Source organism: Notothenia rossii, assembly GCF_949606895.1.
Source record: "Notothenia rossii genome assembly, chromosome: 11".
Taxonomy (NCBI): domain Eukaryota; kingdom Metazoa; phylum Chordata; class Actinopteri; order Perciformes; family Nototheniidae; genus Notothenia; species Notothenia rossii.
In genome coordinates, this window is record NC_136910.1 from 7,619,389 (window position 1) to 7,641,409 (window position 22,021).

General features: G+C 41.2%; 1 protein-coding gene across 7 annotated transcripts in view; it reads right to left on the bottom strand.

Moving 5' to 3' along the window:
• mpp2b (MAGUK p55 scaffold protein 2b) overlaps nt 1–22,021 on the bottom strand; it is a 51,748-nt gene that overhangs the window by 9,761 nt on the left and 19,966 nt on the right. For 4 of the 7 annotated variants that reach the window (XM_079660741.1, XM_079660738.1, XM_079660739.1 and 1 more), the window contains 4 exons: nt 9,956–10,056; nt 2,961–3,134; nt 2,483–2,638; nt 663–890 (listed from right to left, as the gene is read on the bottom strand). In XM_079660741.1, coding sequence (XP_079516867.1) covers nt 663–890; nt 2,483–2,638; nt 2,961–3,134; nt 9,956–10,054 — 657 coding nt within the window. In that variant the 5' untranslated portion in view covers nt 10,055–10,056. The remainder of the gene's footprint in view (nt 1–662; nt 891–2,482; nt 2,639–2,960; nt 3,135–9,955; nt 10,057–22,021) is intronic. The other 3 variants (XM_079660742.1, XM_079660740.1, XM_079660737.1) reach the window with 1 other exon arrangement.

Genomic DNA, 22,021 nt, shown 5'->3' on the forward strand with positions numbered 1-22,021 from the left:
TTTCAACAACATTACAAGACAGGGAATGTGTGCAACGTGTGTCCTATGGTGTCGGAATAATCAAAAAATGTGATTCCGACTCGCACGATTCATGTGAAAGCCCACTTTCAAACAGTTAACAATATTGTTTTATGTCTCCAAGCAATACAACACAACACATCTTCTTAAACGTCAATCGTTTCCAAATTAAAACTTAAAGCTCATGAACACAATACGCTTTAGAGAAAGACTTGCTGACTCTGGAAAAAGCACCATCAGAGGAGGTCTGGGCTCCCTAAGTGCCATTCTAGTTGAATTATTCTACACTGCACTTTGACTTGTATTTTATACCTGTCTTATTCTATTATAGCTTGTTTAATGTTTCCATTATTCTCCTGGCTTTTTAAAGACCGTTTTGAATCTACTTAAATATCATTTTATAAGCGTTTCTGCTGCACTTTATCTTAATGCTTTTAATGTTTTTTCCTATGTTGCAAAGCACTTGGAATTGCCTTGCCTTTTACATTTCTTGATGTTATGTCCTCTGAAAAGCACAAGTACTTCTTATAAACTGTAAACGTTTTTTTTCCATTTATGTGTATTTATGGGTGGGTTGTTTGAGTTAAAACAGGAGTCTAACTGTGCACATGCAGCAGGATGTATTAGACCTGATGTGTGCTGACCTGTCTGGGTGTGTGTGGCTCCTGGTAGCTGGGCAGGATCTTCAGCACCACGCTGCCGCTCGCCTCCTTCAGCATCTCCTGGAGCACTTTGGGGTCGTTGCCCACCTCCTTGGCGTTCACCTCCTTGATGATGTCGCCCACGTGGAGCAGACCCTGCTGGTCGATCATGCCCCCGTGGAGGATCCTGGCAATCACCAGCTCGCCGCTCTCCACCCGAAACGTCACTCCCTAACACACACAAGTGGGTCAACTCTCGAGAACAATCACAGTACAGCTTTTAGTTTTTAATGAGTTAACAGTGTTGCGATGTCCTTCATTGCTCAGCAGTTCAAAAAGGCACGTAGGTGGGGGAGGAGTTGAGGGTTGTAAACAAGCAGGAAGTGCCATGGCTAAGTGGTGAAGCTAATATATCAATTACTGTAAATGGTGACCAGATGCAAGCTACAAAAATCGGTTCCAACTCTTCCATTAGTAACGTTCATAATAAGATATATTTCAGGGTGTGTTGGTTTGTTTGACAGGTATATTACTGACAGTTTTGTCCCATTTATGCTCCAGTGTTGCACAGTATTGACACAATTTGGTACCAGTTACTTAATAAAGTAAAGGGGTAGGCTGTGGCGCAGTGGACTAGTGTGTTGGTGTTGGGATCAGGGGAGCACAGGTTCAAACCCCACTGCAGTCAGCATGTCGTTGTGTCCCTGGGCAAGACACTTCACCCCAAATTGCTCCTGTGGGGATTGCCCACAGTATTGAGTATGTAAGTCGCTTTGGATAACAGCGTCTAACAAGCAGTGGCGAACCGTCAGGGCCTTCAAGGTATTCAGAGAATACCCTGGAAAACTCACATAAAACAAACAAAAAATCGATTTAATTATATAAATAAAATGTATATAAAATGAATAAATGAGAATGGTATCTGTGTTGTTGATCTGTAATATTAGTGTTACGTTGATTTGTTTGTCCTTCTCCGACCATGCACTACGCATTTCAGTGGTTTTGTGTTAGAAAAGAAAGCAACCAATCAGATCTTGTTCTGGGTCTCTGGGTAGAATATCCTTCAACCAAGGTATTCTACATCCTTGATCGAATGCCCTGGCCGTTTCACTGAATGAGAGCGTACGTTTGGACTGACAGTTTGACCAACCAATCATATATTGATTTGTAGCCAATGGGCGTATTCTTTCAGAGTTTCCCTCGGTTCCAGGGTGCTCTAGAAGGCCCGCTAGTTAACTGGCTCGAGACAGAGGACCTAGATGAATAGGACGAAGCAATTCATGCAGTTTTATTGTTTTTAACGTAGAAATGACAAGTGCAACAGGTGAAGATGAAGTTGTTGCGGAATTGTTGTGAGTGCCCTTTTCAAAACGAGAATTCAGTGAAAAGACGGACATTATAATGCCGCGGAGGGGGAGGGGGGGGGGGGGTGTGTGTCTGCAGAAGGTCCAGTTGTGATAGACACAGTTCGCCACTGCTAACAAGTGACATGTAATGTAAAGTATCATGCAAATGACACTTCAGAAACTTCTGAGAGACAGTTGGCGTTGGAGAGTTTATGATGAGAAAGTGAGACAAGAGAGAACTTGGCCGAGTTACCACCGATTCCTTTATCATGTCAAGATGCTTCAGATCAATCACCAGGTTTTGTGCTAAAAAGCCGTATAAATCTGACTTGTTTCTCTTCTTAACAAAGCTACAAAAACATCTCATTATACTGAGTGCATATTCTGCTCCAAAAAACACAAATCATGATTTTTATCTGTTCACATTTTACAGGAAGCCTCTCTCCTGCATCTGATTCAAATGGGTTGCAGACTCACCAGGTGCTCGCCAGACACTTTTCTGATGCCCACCATCCGGACGGCGTCTGGGGGAACGGGCTGGTTGTTGAGTTCTGCGTCCATGAAGGAGCAGGGGCTGGAGGGGGGGGTCTCGTAGTTTTTGGACGCCACAGAATCATGGGTCTCAAGGAGGGACTGTGTGCAGAACAGCAGGGGAGAACAAACACAGGGGATAAGGGCTGCGAAATGGACGGGATTTTCTTGAAAACATAAATGGATAGTGCAATATTATCAAAAATAATCACAATAATTTATTTATTTTCCGAATCGTGCAGCCCTACAGGTGATGACGTCGATAAATAGATAACAGTTATGATCGAGTTATTGTGACGCATCATCCAAACCAGTGTAATCCATGCTCGCACCACATGCATCATTAAGCACGAGCAGCAGTAATCAAAGGGTTGAGGCTGAGTGCCTGTTAATTAGAGCTGCCGTGTGCTGCTGGAGGACAGACCTGGAAGTGAGGCTCCTTCAGGATGCGGACCAGCTCGTCCACCGCCTGGCTGCTGTCTGTGAGCGGGTTCAGCTCGTTCAGGATGTCCTGCACCAGCTCCACGTTGTTCTCCCTCACAGCCTCCAGCTTGGGTTCCTCAAACTGCTCATGGGCCTGAGATTTAATGAATAAAAACTACTGGGTATTAGGGGTATTTCCTCTACCTTCAGGGCCAGGATTCAAGGGGGTCACACTTTGTGTTGAAAAGTGGTCAGACCATGTAAAAAAGATGTATGTATATGTTTTTGGAACGGTCGTCCACATGGGATTTTAGGATTTATATAATAGATGTATTGATATGAGATTGATAATTATGTGCATAACTGTGCATCAAAAGAGCAGATTCAACAATGCAAACAAATTGTCATTTACAGTCATCCATAGCCTTGTGTTAACCTTTGCAGACCATTTACATAAACCTATATAAACACACTACAGGAAAAGGAAACCGTCAAAAGCATAATAGGGCTTCTTTAAACTAACTAAGCACTTTTGAGTCATTTTAGAATCAGTAGGCTAGTCTTGTTTTCCCTTTAAAGCTTATGTTACAATGCAAATGTGTTTTTCTATATTTACATCGTCTGCTGTGTTATTGTGAAAATAAACCATCCTTAAAGCGTTCTCATTAACTGTGTTGGGATTATGTCCCCTTGGTTCCCAGTGTGAATGACACCTTTGGATTAGCTGATTACCTTCACCAGTCAGTGTTTCCCATACATTGATTTATTTGTGGCGGCCCCCACAATTAAATATCGTCCGCCACAAATGGATCTCATAAAAAAAAAAAAGATTATTATTATTAATTAAAAAAAAAATCTTTTAAAAAATAATTCCCCTTCTTATTTGGTAGTTTAATGGATAGTGAGGTGGGCTGATGATCGGAAGGTTGCGAGTTCAAATCCTGCCTGGAACACCACTACTAGTGTGCCCTTGAGTAAGAGGCCCCACAGATCCTCAACTCCGGTGTGTTCCACTCATTAACAACGCAACACAGAGCAACAAGATCGTTGTCTACAGTAGTCATGAACTCGCATGTATTATCTTATTTGAGGGGGGGGTGGTCTCTATGATGCTAGCCTTTGGCTTTTCTTGCCGGAGGGGGGGGGTGCGGTGCCCCCACAAATAGAATCAAATTCTGTGAGAAACACTGCCATTCTTTCAGGAGAAGCATCAATAACATCAAAGTCCATTAGTGTAGCTTCTCAGTGAGCAGTAGATGCACCTTGCTGAGCTATAATTAAATGTTTTCCGACCTCTGCGGTGCTTTTTTCTTTGATTCAGTAACACAGAAAAGGGCACGTTAACACAGAAACAGAGACCTGAATTGCTCCCCCCCCCATCCCCCACTGAGAGCAACACTGCACTCATAAATCCTCAATGCAAGATACAGTAAACAAGAAAACAAACTTGAGTCGAATCTAGCGTCATGTAGGCTTCTTCGATGTGTTCGCTGTGAAACATCAATATTTCAGGAACATTCATATTTCACTTTCTTCTTCTCTGCTGCCAGACACGGGGGTCTGCGGTTATTGGATACGGCTTCAACATCTCTGGTGCGAGGTCGCATATAAAAAATGTACGACTTTATCCTTTCCCCATCTGCTGCATTTTGGAGCAGTTTGCTGGCTTTTTGTTTTGGGATGTGATCCTGTTATATTATTGGGTGACGAAACTACGGGTAAATACTCAATTATTTCTGTTCTAAAATGTACAGAAATGAACCAACAAATAAGAAACAAATGCCAATTACATACAGCTGTTTTTCCATAGTTCACAGTAGCACTACTTGCAACGACACCACAAGCAATCTTGTTTCTGAGCATTCATGGTGTCAGACAATCCCAGGGAGGATTTGTCTGGTGGGATCAGGTACCATGGCAGCGGCGGTGTTTGTTTGCTGAGGAAGAGAGGAGGAATCCCTGCTGAGACACAGGATTCGGTGCACAGATACACACACATATATATTCAGCAAAGCCTGCATGTACACACAAATCATCCCATGCAATGTAGTTCACACACTCTGCACGCACGAGGCCACAGGCACAGCACACACACAAAGTTATTTGCACATGGATTTAAAGGCTGTGATTCAGTGGTGCAGCGGAGGGACTTTAGCCCATTTTGAGTTTTGGCAGAATTCTTTGTAACCTGATGGAGCGAGCAGTCAGAGTCTGGCCTTCCAACAACATGCCAGCATGGAAGCTATGTTATGTGATTACACCGTTGTTAGAGGAACATTTCATAGGCATGTGTCGGTTTTGACATTACGTTAAAGGTCCCCTATTACACTGTTGTTTATCAATATATCATAGGTCTCAGATATATATACAAACATTTCTATGAAGTGTTTGGCTCTAAACACCAAACAGATCATTGCAGCATTACCCATAATCCCCTCTGTTTCAGCCCTGTTTCCAAAGTGCTGATTCTCTGTCTGTTACTTTAGATGAAAATAAGAAGCCCCTCCCCACGCCCCTCTGAGAGAGATTTGGTTAAAAAGAAATCAATGGTGCTCTAGGAGGATATTCAGGTGATAAGGGGGGGGGGGGGGGGGGGGGGGGGGGGTTTACCTTGGTTGGTAATTGGCTAACGGTTACACAAGCCAAAAAATCGTTATGACATCATAAAGTGGCCAAAATCTGATCAGCTCATTTTCAGACAGGTTTTTATAGAAATGGATCAGGACAAAAAGAGAGAGAATCTTTTTTCCCGAAACGTTCAGAGTCTCTTTCCACAGAGGGGACACATGTTGATGTAGAAGAGACATGAAGAATAGGGGACACATGTTGATGTAGAAGAGACATGAAGAAGAGGGGACACATGTTGATGTAGAGACATGAAAAAGAGGATTTTGCATAATAGGTGACCTTTAAATTAGTTTGTATTACTCAAAGAGATGAAATTACTATCTACGTCAACAACATGAGCATGTTTTCATACCGTCCCTTTGTATTGTGCATTATAGCCTTTAAGGTTGTTAACATCCACCATCATTGAATTGCCAAGTATATTGAAATGTGTGGCTTTCAAAAGTCTCATTTCATTGTAATTACCAGACACTGCTAATCTTCCTCCTCCCCACCTAGACGTTACAGCTATAAAAAGGCTAATGAGCACGGCTGTCCTCAAGGCAAAAGGGAAATGACAAAGCAGAGTGAGGATTGTATTCTGCATCTCCATGAGATACTCTGATGTTTAGTCAGCCTTCTCTTGTGAAAGGAGAACATGTAACACTTTAGCTCAGTGGCTTGCACTGTTACTCGATTAAATGGTGTTACAAAAGGTCATCGACGGTGGCTGATAAAGTTCATAGATTACTTAAAGCAAGGTTATGTGACGTCTGAAATAAAAAAATAACACATTCATCATCAGAATACATTCATCGATTTCCAGAGGTGGACAGTCGAACTTCTGATTTCATGACCTTTATGTCCTACTGTGGGAAAAACAAGGAGGCTAAGAAGAAGAGCCTATTTTATGCTCAGTGTTTAAAGTATGACCCGGTAGAAAAATGTATCATACCGTGTACATCTGCTTATTTCAAATATTTAAGAAATACTCACATAACCGAGTGTGTAAGTGAGTTAAAGATCTACAGTCAGGAGCACGTACAGCATATTTTGTTACCAAACTTAGGATATTATTTTCAAAGCTTACAGCTCATTTAATTGTTGTATCTGAAAATGTAAATAGATGCTTAATTATAGTATAAACTCACCTTAACATATTTTAGTTGCGTGCTATTTTTCACCATAATTATGATTCTGTATATAATTACGGTTCTGTTTTCATTTAATGTAATTAAATAATAGGAGTAAACATAATAATAATAATAATAATGAAACAATATAACGTGATATCTTGATAATGTGATATATTCAGACATGGTTATTGTACCATGAAAATCTCATTTTGTTACAACCCTACTTAATTTTTTATTGTTTTGCAAAAGCTGTTCTGTATAAAGCTTGTTTTCGAGGACACATGGCACTGTTTCACAAAGACCTTGGAGTTTCATTTACACTCTGAACAGGGGAGTTGTGATTGCTTGGAATAACAAAACCAAATGTCTAAGAGAAGAGACTCATTCGGCGCTCCTTAATGTCTCAACAGTCCTGGTGGTCTGTTAGATTAAAGCCAAGCATCGAGGCAGCGCCACAGTCAAAACTGACAATAATGGAGCACTGTGAAGGCTCTTTTGCATGATGATAGCTGCTGTTGTTAATATCTGCTCATTGTGGAGCTAATCATCATTCATTATGGAATTGCATGCCGGGCTGATTGCATCCTTCTGTAGTGAGCGTGGTGCAATCAGGACAATTCCCTCAAGTCCCTGAGCCATATGCACAAAGGCATGCTAGGTCCCTCTGCTAGTGTGTTCCACTGTCGACACATTAAGCCTTTATAGATCGGGCGTGGGGTCATCTTGGAAATCATCCGTGAGCAAGGCGTCTTTACGCATCGCTTGCATCAGCAGATTCATCGTTTATGGGAATTCTCATCAATAAACTGGTACCGCCGAGATCCGTCTCAGACAAACAATGCAATACGAGTCATGCTCTCAGACGATGCAGGCACACATACAGGAAGGCAATCAGACTTTAAAGGGGCTCCATTATGCTTTTTGGGAGTCTCTCTTTCATGTAGTGTGTAATAGTCTTTGGTGTATGTAAATAGTTTCTCTCCCACACCCCCCCTTTTAAATAACATAGTGACATCACAATAACACTTGCTCTTCTAATCGCTAGCACTCCAATACATTGTAAAAGATAGACAAAGGGGCGGGACATCTCTAAGCGGTTGGCCAATCAATCACAACAGAGCCGGCCAGCTAACCAATCAGAGCAGACTGGGCTCTGGTTTCAGACAGAGGGTGAAAAGGGGTGCTGCAGCACAGACAGTATGAGAAAAATAAAAAGCTTTTTGAACCTTAAAGCATGGAGACATGTCCCAGTAGAGAAACAAATACAAATATGAACCTAGAAATGAGCATAATAAGGCCCCTTTAGGTAAAACAACTTAAAAAAGATAGAGAGAAGAAGGTTTAAAAGGGGAAGAGGTGGCTGTGCTTTGGTTGCAGTATTCACTACACAGCTTCCTGTGGATCGTCCATCCTCAAACTTCCAGAGCAGACCTGCCTCTGAACTACTAAATAAGTCAATGGAGTTTTACCTCTGGCTCTTTCTCCGTCTGAACCCAGCAAACCAATACATCTCCCAGGACAGAGAGACCATGAACAGCTTCCAGCACAGCACAACTCGGCTAACGCTGACTGTTCAAAGACAGATGCAGTAATCCATACTAATGACAGTAGACGGCATGAAGGAAAAAGGTACAGAATGAATTTCAGTACACGACGTGAACTGCATCTCTACTTTTTTTCCTTTTGAAAAAGTCCACACATTTAAAAGTTATCTGAAATTGAAGTTCTGGGGAGCAGTGGGATGACTTCTATACCGGAGAAAGCAGAACATGTACTTTTGCGGTGTGTTTGGGGAATCAGCTGGAGTTTAAACAGGTGTAAGAAAAAAGACTAATCAAGCATGGTTTATCTTAGGTACCCAACGTATTTGAACATATTGGACAACTCGATGATCATGACACTGTTAAAACCGGAAAAAATACCAGGTGGATTTTACTACAAAAAGCATGAAAGCCCTTTAATCCTGTTGTAGAACAAGTGCTTCAGAAGAAAGTATTTGAGTTTTACAAGGTGCAGCAAATGATATTATCCTCTGCCACTATACAAGATGATTGTTTCATTACTAGTAGGAGATTGTTTCCACCGTGGTACCAATTAACCTTGTACTTACTGTCTTTCTTAAGTAACATTTCAACCAAAACAGCATTGACAATGTGATACCGAGTCATTTCTTATTCTGTATAATAATGTAATACATGCATTATAATATTTGTAAAACCTAATGGCTGCCATTCATTCCATTGATCCGGAGCCTGATGCTGCACCTGCTCGCGTCAACCTGCCAAACGTGTCAGAGATAACTGAGCTGTTCACTGACTGCTATTTCAGTCTTCTGCTTTGATTGGCGATGGAAATGTTGTCTTGTTAAAAATGACTGACGGCTCAGAAACAGTGGAGATGTTAAGAGTCCCTAGAAACTAAGAGGCCTTCCCTGAGGTTTTCCATCAAATATTGTTACATGCCAAGTAAGTATTTGTGCATCAGAATAAATACTGAGCGATCCCAACTCTGTACAGGGGCATATTCAATGTTCCATTCAAGTAACTACATCCAACCTGTGGCATTATACATAGCCTAAGAACAAATAAAGCTTGAATCAAAAGCTCCTAACACTAGGATGGGTCAAATGCAGAGAAACCATTTTGTTACATAGTAAGCCTACTGTGTAATGACAATAAAAGTAAAAAAAAAAAAAAAGCAGTTACAGTACATGATCCAGAAGTATGCATTATCTGGGCTCTCTTTGCTGAGCCTTTAATAAAAATATATGTCCCTCCATCCATCTTTTCTGTCACTGGGGCCGAAGAGGGGGCAGGCAATCATTGGTGGCAACCATTTGGCCTCCTTCGTCCCAAATAGAATAGAAACCTTTGGTATGTTTGATTTTTAACCAAACATCCTATTTCAGACGCATCAAACTGCTATGAAAACTTTACGAAAAGCAATTTGAATTTTTGTGATAATAGGTGTTTTTTAAGTTTTGCAGGACATTCACACAACTTCTCATAAACCATGCACCTTTTTAATGGTAGGGCAAAACACAGAAAAACATTTTCATTTGACAAAATACATTTATATTGGAAATGTGTAGCATAACATATCCTACATTTTTGAGCATATACTGAGTCTAACTATCCTGTTGCTGTGTTGGTAATTCTGTTTGGATGCATTATAGACATTTCTCATTGTCTCATCCACGAGCCTGTCCATCCCTCTACATATGAACACATGTAAAGTATCAATCTGTTCTCACCACTGGGCTCTCCATGATGCCTTTGAGGAAGATGAGGTCCAGGTCGTTGGCCGTTGTGGAGCTGGTGCTGTCACTCAGTGTGTCCAGGGCTTGATGCATGGCTGCAAACACACACACAGAGAAAAGAAAGTTTATTCACTCCACTCTCCTCCCTTAAATATCTACAGCTACCCCTGGGGAACAGACTAAATAGAGAGGGGGTATGTTTGCAGTAGCACACACTACATGGCTGAACAAGTGAGGCTAGGCCAAGGGAAGAGAAGGGAGCTGTCTCGCATGCCTTCCCAAGCAATTTCACTTCCGTCAGTCATCCCCCCCTCTTATGTCAGTCAGAGAACACACACACACACACACACACACACACACACACACACACACACACACACACACACACACACACACACACACACACACACACACACACACACACACACACACACACACACACACACACACACACACACACACACACACACACACACACACACACACACACACACACACACACACACACACACACACACACACACACACACACACACACACACACACACACACACACACACACACACACACACACACACACACACACACACACACACACACACACAGAAGGAATACACATTTTAGCATATGATGTTTTCATGTTTACAATGTTGTATTTCTGCACCAAACTACAGTACAGACTATACAAGTAGATTTGTAAATGGCAAAGGTTTAAATGTTGTTGTTTGGAAGGATCCTTGATTATAAACCCATAAAATGAAACGCACACACACGCAGCCTAGTCTCAAAGACATCAAATCAAATGTCTTCACCACAGACATCAATCAAGACTACAGATCAATCACAAGATGCAAGGCACCGTCAACAATTCGCTAAAGGTCTGGAAAGGTTTAGTGTAGCTTCACAGCATGTCCTCTGACGCATTAAGGTACCAAACACCCTCACACCAGCTTCCAGCAGGCATTCATCTCAGCAGACATGACTGTCAGGAGAGTGGCCATTTATTCACAGAACATTCGTCTGCTGTAATTTACTTACCAGACCCTGAGCTCTTTGTTTCCTAAAGCTAAATATACAGGAGCAGATTTTAATTTCCACAAAGCAGACAGATTGGTGATTCAGCACAGATCCTGCAGGACCCACTTCACAGGGCATCAAAAGGTGAATGGTCCAATTAGAGGGCTGCTAATTCGTTTAGTGTGCCAATTGGTCTCTGTTGATTTATTCTAACCGTGTTTTATAAACGTCACACCTTTACAGAGGAAAATATATAGACATTGTTATTCATTGGGATAAACCCCTTGAGATGCATGATCTCGTTTTCAAGGGGGTCCCGACAATAGAAACAACTTACAGACATACATAAACAAAAAGACCAAATGCAAAACATGACACACAAGACAAACCACATACAGGGGATCGGAGCCGATCACGTGATTTTCAAAAGATCGGAATCGGGAGGAAAACAAATCGGTGATCGGGACTTTTTTTTTTAATTTTGTATTCAAGGTTACAAAACAAAAATGCCCATGTTCAAGTCTTAAAGTCATCCTGAGGCCTTAGTTTTGGTTTCAAATTACACAACATCATGTATGTGTTGCTTCTTTGGGGCTTGTTTTCATAGACCTGGTTGCTTACTTCTCTCAAATCTGGCAACAGAGTGGGCAGGGCGCAGTGTCTAATTGTAGCAGTAAGCTAACGAGTACTGATAAGCTTTATTTCGTTTTGATCCAATGCTGCACAACTGAACTGATCCAATGCTGCTGTGAAAGAAAGAAGCTATATCCATGTTGGATAGAATATCCAATTTAAATAAAAAAATAACCTTAAGGGACAACTTGAATGCTTTTTTTCTTTTTTTTCTCTTAATGCATTGCATAAAGATCGGATCGGGAAAAATCGGTATCGGCAAATTGTCAAAATCAAATGATCGGAATCGGATCGGGAGCAAAAAAAGGTGATCGGGACATCCCTACACACAATCATTACAATGAGACAGTCGAGCAAATCAGTTTCATCAATATCAGTTAATAACAAGTACAGACCAGTTGAAAGTGAGATAACAATGCATGTTTAAATATGCATATGAGATCTAATAGCAGCAGGTAAAGTATTCCAGTCAGTTGGGGCTTTGAACATGAACGCTCTTCTGCCAATCAACTTTTTTGCAGAGGGGACAGAGAAATAAATCTGAACAGAATGTCTAACTTGATGATTTGGTGAGTAGGGTACAAAATACTGCTTTAAATAAGAGGGATAGTTAAGATAAATGCATTTAAATATCAGCTGAAGCCAATGCATGTGTCTTCTTACATTTAAAGAAAAATGACAGATGATGGAGTACATTTAGGATACCCAGTATGTCTTATAGAACACAGTCCTGCCTTGAGCTATTTCCTGTTAGTAATATCAAGTATATTTGACACACCTTATGGCAAAACTCTAACATTTATGTGTTGTTTCTATTAAGCTGAGTTATAGGAGCAAGGTACCAAGCCATCTTTAAAAAATAAAAAAAAGACTCCCATGTGTACGATTACAAGGAATATGAGATCTGTGGTCAGGGCCAGCTACATTGATACAGAAAGCCATGAATTTAAAGTGACCAATGGAAATAAATAACAAGGCCACGGCGGCTCTGTGAGGGTATTCTGAAGCACAGCAGCGCATGGAGCCAAATGTTAATATACCTGCATGGCTCACAAGGAAGGTTTAATGTACCTCCTTCATCACCTTAGTTTAGCTGGTTGGCATGCAGACATTTACTCACTGACACTTAACACAAAGTAGAGCTGAAGTCCAATCCATTATGAGTCCCTGAATCACATTTAATAGCAATCTGTCCAACAGTTGTTCTTACACTATAAATACAGTCTATGGTTCAGACAGAGAAAACACAAATGTCCTCCTGCTAGTGTCCCCACAGGAAACTCAACAACTTAGATATGCTTCATCCTCTGGGGACCATGACCGACTGAACCATTTATGGCCTGTACAACAATTTATTGCAATCAACCAACAGCTATTGAGGTATTTCAGTCTGGCCTCTATCAAACCACGCAAGTACACTGTTGAAAACATCCATCTTAAAACATGGGATTTGTGTTGAGACTTGAAACAATTGTGATAATCTGCCATTGCAGAGATAAATAGACTTAAATAAAAATAAGATTTCTTCAAACAAGCTTCATTATCTTAACCCTTGGATGCATAAGTGGGCCTTTTTTGACCCGCTGAGGTGGTTTGCTTGAAGTATCTTTGTAATTACATTTTTTTATCATTTCATATTCCAGCTATTCCTCAAAAAACAGGTTTTGGATATCATGCCATTCTAATTTTAAATTTACATTTTAAGAAATTGTAGTTTTTTTTATTACTACCCCAATCTTCCATAAGTGCAGGGTTTCCCACACAGACTATACTTGGGCGGGCCGTCCAGGTATATTAACGGCCGCCCAAGTATATTTCGCGACCCATTTAGGTTCTTTTTTTTTTTATAATTTTTTTTTTTATTCGTTCGTGACCACGACGCCATCTGCGATCGATTAACTTGTGGACAATGATCCCTCGCTCCCTTGCTCTGATCTCGCCTCCTTCTGGCCTGTTAAGTGGCCTGCCTCACACAGGGTGACTGGCTGTCCACATGATGTGGCCTGCCGACATGGCCACTGTCATACAGATCATACATTTAAAACTTGTTGAGAGCTAAAACTAGTCTTTGCTGCTGCTTCAAAGAGGAGCAGGGAGGAGAGGAGAGAGACAGGAGAGGCTGATTCAGGAGCACAGACACACTCACAACTATAAATGAACCAAAAATAAATTAATAAACAAGTTTCAGTGTTTTTTTCATATTGGAAATGGGATGTTATTGGTTATGGCCATGATTTTATGATTATTGAAATGTATACAGTTCTGTTTAATATAGGTGTTTCCATCGATCTAATCTCTTTATTTTCCCCTCAAAATGCACCAGATTGATGCATTTAACTCCAAAGTTAAAAAAAAAATCTTAGCGGGGGAGCATGCCCCCGGACCCCCCTAGAGGATTTGAGGTCGACCCCGACTTAAAATCACATGGATAGGTTTCTAAATACATTTATAAATACATTAATTATTTTAAATAGTAACCCATTTCCATATGTTTATGTGTGGGTAGTAGATTTAAACTATAGGGCTATCACTATGGGCCCTGCCTGTACCTGTTCGCTCTGCCATCGCGTGAAGGGTCTGCTAACAAGCGACCAACAGAAAGGTTAATGTGGTTGCACGTCACCTCAACCCCCCCTCCTCCCCGCTACCACCACCCCCCCCCCAATTATATTTCAGATCTGTGGGATTTGTACCAGCACCAGAGGCGTTCCCATACACACAGGCGTTGGAGTAGTTCTTCATGAAACCCAGAAGGATGAAGTGCTCTGACAAACAGTGCCATCTTTAAAACTCACACGTTCTTTTTTTTTTTTTTTTCAAATGATCCACAGAATGTAAGTTAACAGACAAATTCACATAATTTTTCTCTGGAAAAACTGAGATCTGTGACTCTAGGATCATGAATAAGTCTTTCAAACCCAGAGCACCAGGATTTATTTTCAGTGGTTTCTCAAGGTGCCCTACAGCAAACAACAAAATGACAACTGGACTCAAACACCATCAACTCTTTCAGAAACTGTTCTCCTATCAAATTATGATTATTCCTTTCATCACCAAACAATCAGATTGATTTTGTGCAGAGAGGATTGAGCACATCAAAGGGAAGAGAGTGTGTCTTTGTGTGCAGCTCTGATCTGTCAGATGATTTATATTCCTCAGCAGCGCAGTCGGAGGTTTGGCTTTTGTTGAGATGCTTAAAAGAGAAGTCATGAGGTAACAGATATTTTGAGAATGAGCAGAAAACTATTTTTGGTCTTCTTGGAAGTATTTTTACAAGCACGTGTACTGTAGACTCAAGCACAAGAGAACCATCTCCATTGCTTTCACTCAGATTAAAAACCAGAAAAAGCCAGAGGAAAACAACCTTGATGATTACAAAGTCCATCCGCCATCCCTCTGAATAATTTGATAAGTAAATTAAATAAATAATAACACCAGTGTACCACAGAGAAGTCTTTTTCTTCCAATTTCCCCTCGAACTGCGGCTCCGCTCCAAACGGGAGGGTTGCCACATCTGAGCCTGGCAGAGAATATCTGACCAGAAGGTTCGGCTTAAAGGTCCTGCATTATTGTCTTTAATCAACGCAACTGTACGCCGCCATTGTTGCCACATCGGCACTTTTTCCAATGTTAGCGTGTCTCCTGGACAAATGTGAGGTTAGTTTTTACTTACTTTCTTTCCCCCTTGTGTCACTCACTACTAGGGTTGCAAAATTCCGGGAATTTTCAAAGATGGAAACTTTCCATGGGAATTAACGGGAATAAACTGGGAATTTTCAAAATTGAAGGTTGGCTCTTCATAGGGAACTTAAACATAGTTGGGGAAAGTATATCTTAGCATAATCTTGACTAAAACAAACAGATGCCGTTCAAGTACACTTGAATATTCATGCCATAGCACACTGCTTACTGTATGGCTATTGAGATCACACAAAGGCTCGCAACTGGTTGGCATTCGGGCAAACCTCAACAAGGCTAGACAGTGACACTGAAGAGGAAGACTCAGAGTGTGATGTTGATGAGGCCCAGGAAGAGCCCATTGACTGAAAGGCTTTAGCCAAAATGCAGAGGATCGAGTGAAGGAAGCATGTTGAATGGGACTTTTTGGAGGGAGAAGGGCTCTTTTCATTTAACATTTTGAATTGGACTTTGTGGGGATTTTTGGATGGGGGGGTGCATTTTTGTTCATTTTTTAATGAGTGGGGTTGGGGGGGATGAGTAATATTTAACCCAACATTTCTGTTTTCGTTCTTCAATGAAACAAATAATTGTTCAATAAAATAATTCAAACTTGTTCTGTTCTACTTTCTTTTTTTTTTAATCTGTTGAAATGTCATGTTTTTTGTTTAATTTTGCATCGAATATTTCCAACATTCCCCAGCTTAACTTCCCATGGAAACTTTCCGGAAATGTACCGGAAATGTTCCGCCCCTTTGCAACCCTACTCACGACATACATTTTTCTCTTGCATGTCACTTAAGATGTTATTCTCTCAATTTAAACTCCAGCCTTAATCAGATGCAACAATAAAATTGACCGAATTTCTTAAGAATAGGGCCGCACAATTATTTTAAATGTTATAGAAATTGCATAATAACAATTTGTTTGTATAAATACAGCAAGCACAATATTTGGTAAGTTCTAAATATGTGTTAAAAATACCTTTTTGAATGAAGTATTGTGGAGCTGCAGAGTTATCCTAGCCTATAACTTGTATTCCCCAGACTTAACAAAGCATATGTTTGGTACAGATCAAACATAATAAAAAAAAGAAATCACACCATGATCGTTTTAACTCATTTTATAATGATTATGAGAATGATCATGCCAAAATTATGAATCCCCTATAAATGGTAATTGCAGTATTAGTCAAATCAATCCAAATTAGTTTATTTGAAAATTGTGCATATCAGCGATGATAATCAGAAACATCAGGAGTGGTCTCGAGTGGTCTGTAATATTATCATTGCCTGGGAGTCACAAAGGACCTGAGGATAATAACCACTTCCCCAGTGCCGGGTACGCCATGGAGTCCTTCTATTATTCATAGAGATCATTAAAAATCCAACTTGTCCTCCTTCTTGGGTCTCGCAGCTTTTCTTCTCCATACATGTACAGATAAATAGGGTTGCTTCTGTTACTTTCACTAGCAAGCATCAAAGCACCGCCGACAGAGGATCGGTGATGCAGGTCAAAAGTTCAGACAGGAAGAGGTCCGAATACGATACATTATTTATTTCACTATTTTTTCTCTTTATCATTCAGGTGGAGTCTTCCATTTTGTTTACCACTGCTCTCAAAGCTATCCTTGTTTGCATACAACATTGCGGACCAAACTGCCTCGCTCACAGTATTGATCTTTATCCTGCTCAAGCCTCATATCAGGATCAAAATTGCATGTAGACATTTGCCTAATGATACACTCTGGTTCTTTCATCCTCTGAGCCTTTACAGGTGAGAGCTTAGGGGAGAGTCATTTCTCGCTCCGGTGACTTTAAATCAACGGTATTACCTGCAGTAACGTGATGCCATTAGAGAACTCCTTTTAGCAGGTGAGTGCTTAAAGGGGCCCAGGTGTGCAGCCAGACTAAAACATGGACGTCATGTACTCTTCCAGGAAACTGTAGTCAAATATAAAGTTATTTTTATGCTTGAGACGGTCTTGTTTTTAACAGTATTTCCTTAATTTATGTCTAGCAGATTTAAAAAGGGAGAACTTCTGAAAGAGTTCCCAGTAAAGCGGATAAATAGGCATGTCAAAAATGTAAAGGCCCAGATACACCGGCCCGAAATCGGCAGTAAATGGGAGTCGGGCCGAACATGAGCGTGGGCACGCCCTATTCGGAGTGGTGTGCGCCGCACCGTCGGGTCTTTTCTGCCGACCTGACGCCTTTTCTTGCCGATTCAACATGTTCAATCGGCGTCAGGAACACCACCGGAAGTCGGACAAAGGGATAACACTGATTGGCTGTTCAGCTAGCGAATCAGTGCATGAGAAGCGTTAACGGAAGTGAGGGAGGTAAACAAATGATTTAAAATGGAAGATGGAACACACACGGACGGATATTTCACCTCATCGGTTTATAGAGCTCCTGTTCGTTCATGTTTTCAATGGACGAGAGTGAAAATGGAAAGAAAAACGCTATTTGTTGTTTGTTTATATCACGGAGTCTGTTCTTCTTCTCTGTCTTCCGGTTGTTGCCTCTTTTGAATGATGAATACACACTACCGCCGCCTGCTGGTAAGGAGAGTTATTGCCACTCACGCATACTCAGTTCATACGTGCTCGGCTCGGATTTGCGGTGTGTTCCAGTGCGCGAAGTCGGCAAATACCCAGGAGAGTCCGGCGACTTCTCAGGTGACTGGCCGGTGTATCTGGGCCTTAAAGGTCACAAGAGACTGAGATGATAATTACAAAAGTGAACCAGGAAAGAAAAACTGACATTCAAGGAAGACACCAAAACGTGGTAATGGTTCATTTAATACCGCTCTAGAGAAAACGTACCTAAAGGCTTTTTGTTCAGTATGAATGAACAATAATATGCTGTCAAATGTAAAGCTCTTATCATGGTTGATAAGGTCTTGTTTCAACTAGTTTACATTTAGCGGATATAAAATGGAAACTCCTCAAAGAGAATATAAACATAACAAAAACTAAAAGGTCCCAAGAAACTGAGATGATGTTTACAAAAGTGAACCATGAAAGAAAATGGACATTTAAGGAATCCAACAAAACGTGGTATTGATTCATTTAATACAGCTTTGGAGAGAACCTAACTAAATGCTATTTTGTCCATTATGAATTAACAATAATAATAATCCTCTGCGGTGGCCTCTTGCATCTCCTCTCAACAAGGGTTAGTAGAATAAGAGCTTCCTTGCCATGGTGACAGCAGAGGACAATAACCAGGAACCCTGAATAAAATATGCTTTTGTCTCTTAAGTCTCACACCACTTCACCTCCACGGAGAGTAACAATTAAACTCAATGTCATGCAGGCCGCCAAACAAACTTGGCTGTTATTGTTTGTGTTAAGAACACAGCGGGCGGACATGAACCTCTTAGCCAGCACTTAGTGAAGGTTGCTTTGTTGCTATGGAGCGGAGGTTATAGAGAAACACGGAGAGGATGGAGAGCTGAGGGAGGGTGGAGCGTGGAGGAGGAGATGTGGGAGATGTGTAGGTGTTTCCTCGTGGGGACGTCAACAAAGAGTAGTGCCGTGTGCAGCAGAGTCTGCTTACAGTTTCTGCCAATCAAAACAGTCTGGGCTACTGAATTCATTGTGATAAACAACTATCTAAAAAGGAAAATACAGTCATTTCCCTTGGTTTTTGCAAATTCTTGTCAAAATATATCCATGAGCCTTGTGCTTTGTTGTATAGTGTGTATATTGGATTAAAAATGAAGTGGTTTAAGTGCATGTAAATGGTCTGCAAAGGCTTAAAGGTCCCATGTCATGGCCATTTCTACTGATCATAATTCCATTGTTGAGGTCTACTAAAATAGATTTATATTGTGCAATTTTCCAAACTCACATTGGTTCTCATACAGCATCTCTGTATGTGTATTCACTCTCTGTCCTAAATGGCTTGTTGGAGCTCCTGCCCCCCCCCCCCCCTCCCTTTGAGCCCAGTGGCCGTCTGCGAGACACAGCCGAAACACACACACACACACACCCGCAGCCTGGCTGGGAGTTTGTGTGTGTGCTCAGGCTGAGTTCCGCGGTGTCTCGCTGTCCCCACACCAGAGAGCCAGCTCACACTGTCCGCTCTTTGCAGCAGCGAGCCGCGCAACGTCCCGCCGAGTGTGTGTGTGTGAGGGAGTCCGCGGATTGGTCCAAACGTAACGGCTCCGCGGACGTTACGTTACGTCACTATACCAAAATACGTCACTATACCCAAGTAGTAAACAATGGAAAAAGAGAAATGTCCAACGAGGCGTTCTGGGGCAGCACAGACAGGTCTTTTCTGTGTTAGAGTTTTACTCGCTACAGGGTGTACTTTGAGGGTTTGTGACCGTTTACTGTACATGCAGAAAAACCTTCATAACACACAAGGGGACGGGTAATAACCGGAAAAGCATGACATGGGACCTTTAAATCCCAAAGTTCCCTCCAGAGTGAGTTTCTCTCACACACAATCCCACCCTGTAAGTGGCTAAGGGTCGGGACATCTCTGAGCGGTTGATCACAACAGAGCCGGCCAGCTAGCCAATCAGAGCAGACTGGACTCTGGTTTCAGACAGAGGTGAGAAGAGGTGCTGCAGCACAGGCAGTATGAGAAAAATAAAGAGCTTTTTGAACATTAAAGCACGGAGACATGTCACAGTAGAGACACTAAATACTAATATGAACCTAAAAATTAGCATAATAGGACCTCTTTAAATGTTTTTTTATTAGTATGCTTCTTTTTTTTTTTAAAACCCATGACAGTACTTTTAGTCATTTATGGACACCATGATTGAGGTGAAATCGTTCCCCCTATTTCTTTGGGGCATGCAAATTGGTTTCATTCATTAAAGCCTTTGATATTCATGCTTTGCAATAGTCTTAATTGTAAAAACACTTCAGCTTAGGAAGCTTTGTAGAATGCAATGTATGATGAGGGTTTTCCTTCCTACATAAAAAGGCCTCACATGAGACTGGTCAGTCGTCTTTTCCCCTTAAATGTGTGTGTGGCTTGTTTCAGGCTTAAACGAAATCTTTTTGACTGAAATCTTAGATAATAAATTGGGTGAAAGGAATTCAGGCATTTTGATTTCTTTGATTGATGCTCAAAGATAATTAGCTTAACTATTCATAACAAAACTCTCACGATCATCTCAGAGGTCCAGAATTTGAAGGCTTCTCACACACCCTAAGAAGAGGAATATTCAGCAGTACCAATATGTATCATCGACTTCAAAACACATTTCAGGCTGGAAAAATATACTTAAAATTCATTGTGTAACCAGAATCACACTGAGAAGAACATTGAAAGTCAGTCTGAGAAAAAACCTGGTTGTGATTATTCAGGTTATTTTCAAAAGGTGGTGAAAGTTAAGCTTTCAGTGTGTAGAGTGAGCCTCCAGTAATAACACTTCGTCCTGTGAAATCACCAACAGATTCCTGAGACGTATTCTCCTAAAAAAACCTCATTGATATTCTCATTGTTTCTTTCCGGAAACAATTGGGAGTCACAGCAGTCTTGATTCCCTGCAACTCTATTAAATTGACTTAGAAGCATGTTACGGAGGACACTTGAACTATTTCAAATTGTCAAAAAGTCACCCCTACGTGATTTGATACCCATGGGCCTAGACAGACATTATTAAATACTTGAAGGTTGCTTTAAGATTTGTTTCTGCTCCTTGCTCTCCAGCAGAATATAATTACCATCCATCCCTCTGGCAGCAAAAGATTGATGTCTAAAGAAGAATGTCAAAGACAGTGGTGGATAACTTTATCAGATTGGAGTATATTCCATTGAAAGGACCAGAGCCGATGAATCATTTCTGACTAAAACATATTACATAAAAAGGCGACCTATTGTCCCTATTGGTTTTCCCTTTCCTGTACTGTTTTATATGGGTTGTTCTGCATGTAAATGGTCTGCAAAGGCTAAAATCAATAAGTTCACTCAAGCTCATCCTCACAGGTTCACACAACGCTGGGTGAAGCATGTGTGGGCACATCAATGGTGTAATGTACTTGTGTGGTCAAGTTATGTTGAACAGGCTTGCCTTTTTTAGCTCTCCTCATGTTGTTTGCAAAATGGCCGGCAGAAAATTGCTTTATTGGAACTATCCACTGCCATAGGCGGATTTTGCGGGGGGGCATTGCCCCCCCTAGTGGCTGAAATATGTTACAGCATTACTACGTCGAAAACTGTTCCAATATAAATATTTCATATATCAATATTTTAATAAGGTAGGATACTGGTTAATAATATTGTAGCGTGTTCAAGTAACCAAGGGATATAGTAGTTATCAAATAAGTATAAGATGTGCACAGTAATGATAAGTTGTACAGTTATGTAATGCACTGTTGTTGGGGGGAGGGACCGCCCCTTCCATATGAGTGTGTGTTTATGGCGGGCATGAGGCGTGCATGACAGGACGAGTTGTGTTCCTATGTGGAAAAGTCATACTCAGTGCGGCGAGCGCTGGCTTTATTGCTACTGTATCCGTAGCAACCCACGCAATAGTTGTCCGTAAAAAAGGTTTGCCCCCCCCAAGCGCAAATGTCAAACTATGTCCACTGCACAGATGCATTTGTAGACAAATGCATACTAAGGTAGGTTTGAAGGGGTCTTGATGTCAACTTGTAGCATTGGGAATGTTGGTCACTACTAATGTGTGTTGAATTTAAATCTTGTCCTGTTTTCACTTGAGGCTGTTTAGTCCTCTGCTCAGGTGTCGTGGATGGACCGA